This window comes from Tupaia chinensis, unplaced genomic scaffold, assembly GCF_000334495.1.
Source record: "Tupaia chinensis unplaced genomic scaffold, TupChi_1.0 Scaffold000350_1, whole genome shotgun sequence".
Classification (NCBI taxonomy): domain Eukaryota; kingdom Metazoa; phylum Chordata; class Mammalia; order Scandentia; family Tupaiidae; genus Tupaia; species Tupaia belangeri.
In genome coordinates, this window is record NW_006159844.1 from 6,134,562 (window position 1) to 6,139,251 (window position 4,690).

The 4,690-nt window shown below is 42.3% G+C and overlaps 1 protein-coding gene across 4 annotated transcripts in view; it reads left to right on the forward strand.

The window, feature by feature from the left end:
• Positions 1-4,690, forward strand: part of EAPP (E2F associated phosphoprotein) — a 34,916-nt gene that overhangs the window by 15,264 nt on the left and 14,962 nt on the right. For 3 of the 4 annotated variants that reach the window (XR_003550020.1, XM_006152383.3, XM_027773402.1), the window contains one exon: positions 1,711-1,821. Coding sequence is in view for 3 of the 4 variants with exons in the window: in XM_006152383.3 (XP_006152445.1) it covers positions 1,711-1,821 (111 nt within the window). In the remaining variant the exon portion in view is untranslated. Of the gene's footprint in view, positions 1-1,710; positions 1,822-4,690 lie in introns of those variants that run through there. The other variant, XM_027773403.1, reaches the window with a different exon arrangement.

Sequence of the window (4,690 nt, forward strand, 5' to 3'; positions counted from 1 at the left end):
AGAAAGCAGGAAATCACCCCCCAGGGGGGATGGCCACGCCGCAATCCCTTCTCCTCCATTCTCCTCTCGGGATCTTGGGCACGCACGCACACGCGCCCGGCGTGAGTTTAAGCCACCGGGTCCGGGACTCGAACCGCGGTCGACTACGTGGGAGTCCAGCGACATAGCCATTACTCTAACTGCTGGTCCAGCTTTCTCTCTTTTTAAGAGAGATTTTTGCAATAGGGTGTGTGTGCTAGCCGGAGAGACAGAAAGTGAGAAATCATCCCTTGGTTGATGCAGCTGTGCTGCAATCCCTTCTCCTCCATTCTCCGCTTGGGATTTGGGGCACACGTGCACACATGCCTGGTGTGAGTTTTAAGCCACTGGGTCTGGGACTTGAACCACAGTTGACTACATGGGAGTCCAGTGACATAACCATTATGCCATCTGCTAGTCCCTAGACAATTACTTAGTCAGGATCTTGTGATTAAGGGAGCTGGATCCCACATGACTGACCGTGCTGTTTGAGTCTCAAATCTAGTGGCTCGAAAAACATGGTGGGCAGGACTGGCAGGTGGCATAGTGGTTAAGGCGCTGGGCATATTCACATGACTGACCATGGTTCCAATCCCAGACCTACTTTCTCACTTTCCCTCCCTCTCTGTGTGCCTCTCTCTGGTCAAATTAAGATAAATGTATGAATAAGTAAATAAATAATTATTATAAAAAAGTAAAGAAAAGAAAAACATGGTGGGGACATGTGCATGCATGCCCAAAATCCTAAAATCAGAGAGAAATGAAAAAGGGAATGCAGTATAATCATTCACCATGGAGGGTGTTTTCTCCCCCTCTCTGTCTCTTTGCCTCTGTCTGACTTGGGTATGCATGTCCCCTCTGACAAATTAAAAACAACAACAACTGGAGCCGGCAAGTGGCGTAGTGATAAGGGACGCTGGACTCCCACATGGTCGACCACAGTTCGAGTTCTGGACCTGGCATGTTTGAGGTTAAGAGTTTACATGGATTGGGACTGGCAGGTACACTGGACTCCTACATGGCTGACTGTGGTTCAAGTCCTGGACCTGGCGGCTTGGTTTCTTGCTTTCCCTCTCTCTCTTTCCTCCTCTGTCCCTCTCTGGGACAATGAAAATAAATAAATTAAATTAATAAATTAATTAATAAAATCAAATTAAAATAATTCTAAAAAATTAAAAAGAGTTTATGTGGATAGGGCCAGTAGGTGGTGTGGAGGAGGTAATGGTGCTGGATTCCACATGGCTGATGGAGTGCTTCAAGTTCCAGACCTGGCAGCTTGAAAATCATACCTTGTGCGCCTAAAATCCCAAGAGGAGACTAGAGGAGAGGAATTGCAGTGTGACCATCCCCCTGGGGGGTGTGATTGCTCACTTTCTCTCTCTCTTTTTCTCTCTGGTGAGCACATGCATCCTATAGAAAAAAAAAAAATGAGTTTACTTGGATGAAAAGTGGATGTTAAATTTGGCACTTAAATCATTCTTTTTAACTTCTTACAAAGTCAGTTTTTAAAAATTGAGGTGAATTTATACAGCAGTACCTTCCTTTTTGACACTCCTGGTTCTTCTTCTATGCCACATTTCTAGAATTAGCCATTTCTCTGAAGACTACTGGTCCTTTTTATTGGAAAGTGGTGTTAGAAATGAAGATCTGCCTTTAATGTGTTTTTTTCCACACTTTCTTTTTCTGTTCTAGTTATCATGGTTTGGGACTCCAGAGGCCACGTCAACAGCAGCCCGTTCCAAATAGTGATGCTGTCTTGAATTGCCCTGCCTGCATGACCACACTATGTCTTGATTGCCAGAGGTAATGGATGGAGGGTAAACATACACAAAACAAAAACCAACTTGGTGGTCCTTTGTTTAAATCAGAAATAGACTTTTTAGGTACTTAAATAATTCTGATAATGTTTTGTACTCATTCTTGGTGCTATATCACTAATCTTTATACAAAACACTTTGGCTATATGTAGGTCTTTTTTTTAAAGAATTATTTTATTTAACTTTATTTATTTATTTATTTTACTTTGATCAATGAGGGACAGAGAGAGAGAAAGAGAAGGAAAGTGAGAAGGCAAACTGCCAGGTCTGGGACTCAAACCACAGTCGACCGTGTGGGAGTCCAGTGCCCTTAACCACCATGCCACCTGCCGGCCCCCTATTTTTTTCTTTTTAAGAATTATTTGTTTAATTTTATTATTATTTTCATGTTTGGTACAAGGCACGCACACTCACCAGAGAGAGAAAGAGAGAGAGAGAGGTGGAGAAAGACAGTGAGAAAGCAAGCCGCCAGGTGCCCTATAACACCTAAAAATAAATAAAATAAATAAATAATTCTTTAAAAAAATCCAAATCAACAATATGGACATGATCTGAGAAATGTGTCCTTAAGTGATTTCATCATTGTGCAAACATCAGAGTGTACTTACACAAACCTAGGTTGCATAGCCTGCTACCTACCTAGGCTCTACGGTATAGGCTGTAAGCCTATGAAGCGTGTTATTGTATTGAATAGTGTAGATAAGTGTAACACATGGTGTCTGTATACCAAACACATCTAAGTATAGAAAAGGGACAGTAAGAATATGGTATGGAATAAAAAAAAATGGTATATCTGTGTAGGGCCCTTACACTGAGCTTATGGGACTAGACGTTGCTCTGGGTGAGTCAGTGAATAAACAGTAAGTAAATTTGAAGACCTAGGAGTTTATTGTACACTATCGTAGACTTTATAAACACTATCCATTAAAGCTATGCTAAATTTATAAAAAAATAATTTTCTGGCTGGCCTCATGGTCTGGTGGTTAAGGGAGCTGGATTATATGTGTCTGACTGTGATTTGAATCATGACCCTAGCAGCTTGAAAAAAATATCAAGTGTATGCTTGTCCCAAATCCTATCAGGTTGGAAAAATGGAGGAGAAAGAATTGTGTTCTTGCCTCACCGGGGGTTCTTTTTCCCTCTCCCTCTCCTTCTGTCCTTTTCCCTTTCTGGCAAGTGCACATACCCTGTAGCAAATTGAAAAATACCTTTTTTCCCCCCTCCTTCAGTAATAAATTGATTAGGCCAACTGATGGTACAGTCGGTAGCAAACTGATGCTAGAAGCTGTCTGTCTGACTGATGTGAGTTCGGATCTGTGGTTGGCCTGAAAAGATGCATGCAGGTGTGCCCAGGATCCTGACAAGCCGGAGGACTGGGGAAAGGACATCGTGGTGTTATGAGACCCTGTTGAGGGTGCTTCTCTCATTTTCTCTCCCTCTTTCTTGTTATTCTCTTACAATAATAAAAGTAACTTACGAAGTTTATTCATGATAGTGTGTATGAGACCACACATGCTCTCTGTCATGAATAAAATGAACAAACTTGGGCCAGCAGGTGGTGTAGAGGTTAAGGTGGCTGGATCCTACATTGTCGACTATAGTTCAAGTTCTGGACTCAGCCACTTGAAAAACAGGCTGAATGTTCATGTGGGCATGCCTAAAATCCTGAGAGGAGATTGGAGAAGGGATTGTGGCATGGCCATCTCCCAGGGGGTGATTTCTCACTTTCTCTCTGACTGTTATGAATGCATATACCCTATAGCAAAAACCTAACACAATGAAGTCAGCAGGTAGCATAGTGGTTATAGCGTTGGACTCCCACATGGCTGACTATGATTCAAGTCCTGGACCTGGGGGATTGAAAATCACGTCAGGTGCATGTGTATGCATTCCCAAAATCCCAGGAGGAGAATGGAGAAGGGATTGCAAGTGGCTATCACCCCCAGGGAGTGATTTCCACTTTCCTTCTCACTGTCTGTCTCTCTCGAGTGAATGCACACACCCTATGGCAACCTAAAACAAACAAACAAACAAACAAAACCTAAAACAAAACAATATCATTTATACTATTAAAAAAAATGTTGGGGGACCAGCAGGTGGTGTGGTGGTTAAGGGCACTGGACTCCCACATGGGCGACCACGGTTCCAGTCCCGGACCTGGTGACTTGCTTTCTCACTTTCCCTTTCTCTCTCTCACTCTATCCCTCTCTGGTCAAATTAAAACAAACAAATGAATAAATTTAAAAAAAGAACACTATGTTTCCCACTTATATACCCATTAAAGGACTGTTAACCCATTTTTTAAGAAAAATGTTGGGGACCAGCAGGTGGCACCGTGGTTAGGGTGCCAGACAGTCCCATGTGGCTGACCGCAGTTCAAGTCCCAGACCTGATGGATTGCTTTCTCACTTTCTCTCTCTCTCTGGTCAAATTAAAAAATGAATGAATAAATAAAATTAAATCATTTATAAAAGAATTATTATTTATATTTTTCTTTTTTTGGAGAGATTTTTGCTATAGGACATGTGTGCTTGCCAGACAGACAGACAGAGACAGAGAGATAGAAAGCGAGAAATAACCCTCCAGGGGGGATGTCCATGCCGCAATCCCTTCTCCTCCATTCTCCTCTTGGGATCTTGGGCATGCACGTACATGCACCCAGCATGAGTTTAAGCCTCCAGGTCTGGGACTTGAACCGCGGTCGACTACATGGGAGTCCAGCGAAATAGCTATCGTGCTAACTGCTGGTTCCAAAAGAATTATTTTTAATTAATTAATTTATTATTTTTTTTTATGAGTTTTGCCATAAAAATACAGAGAGAGAGAGAGAGAGAGAGAGAGAGAGAAAGTGAAAA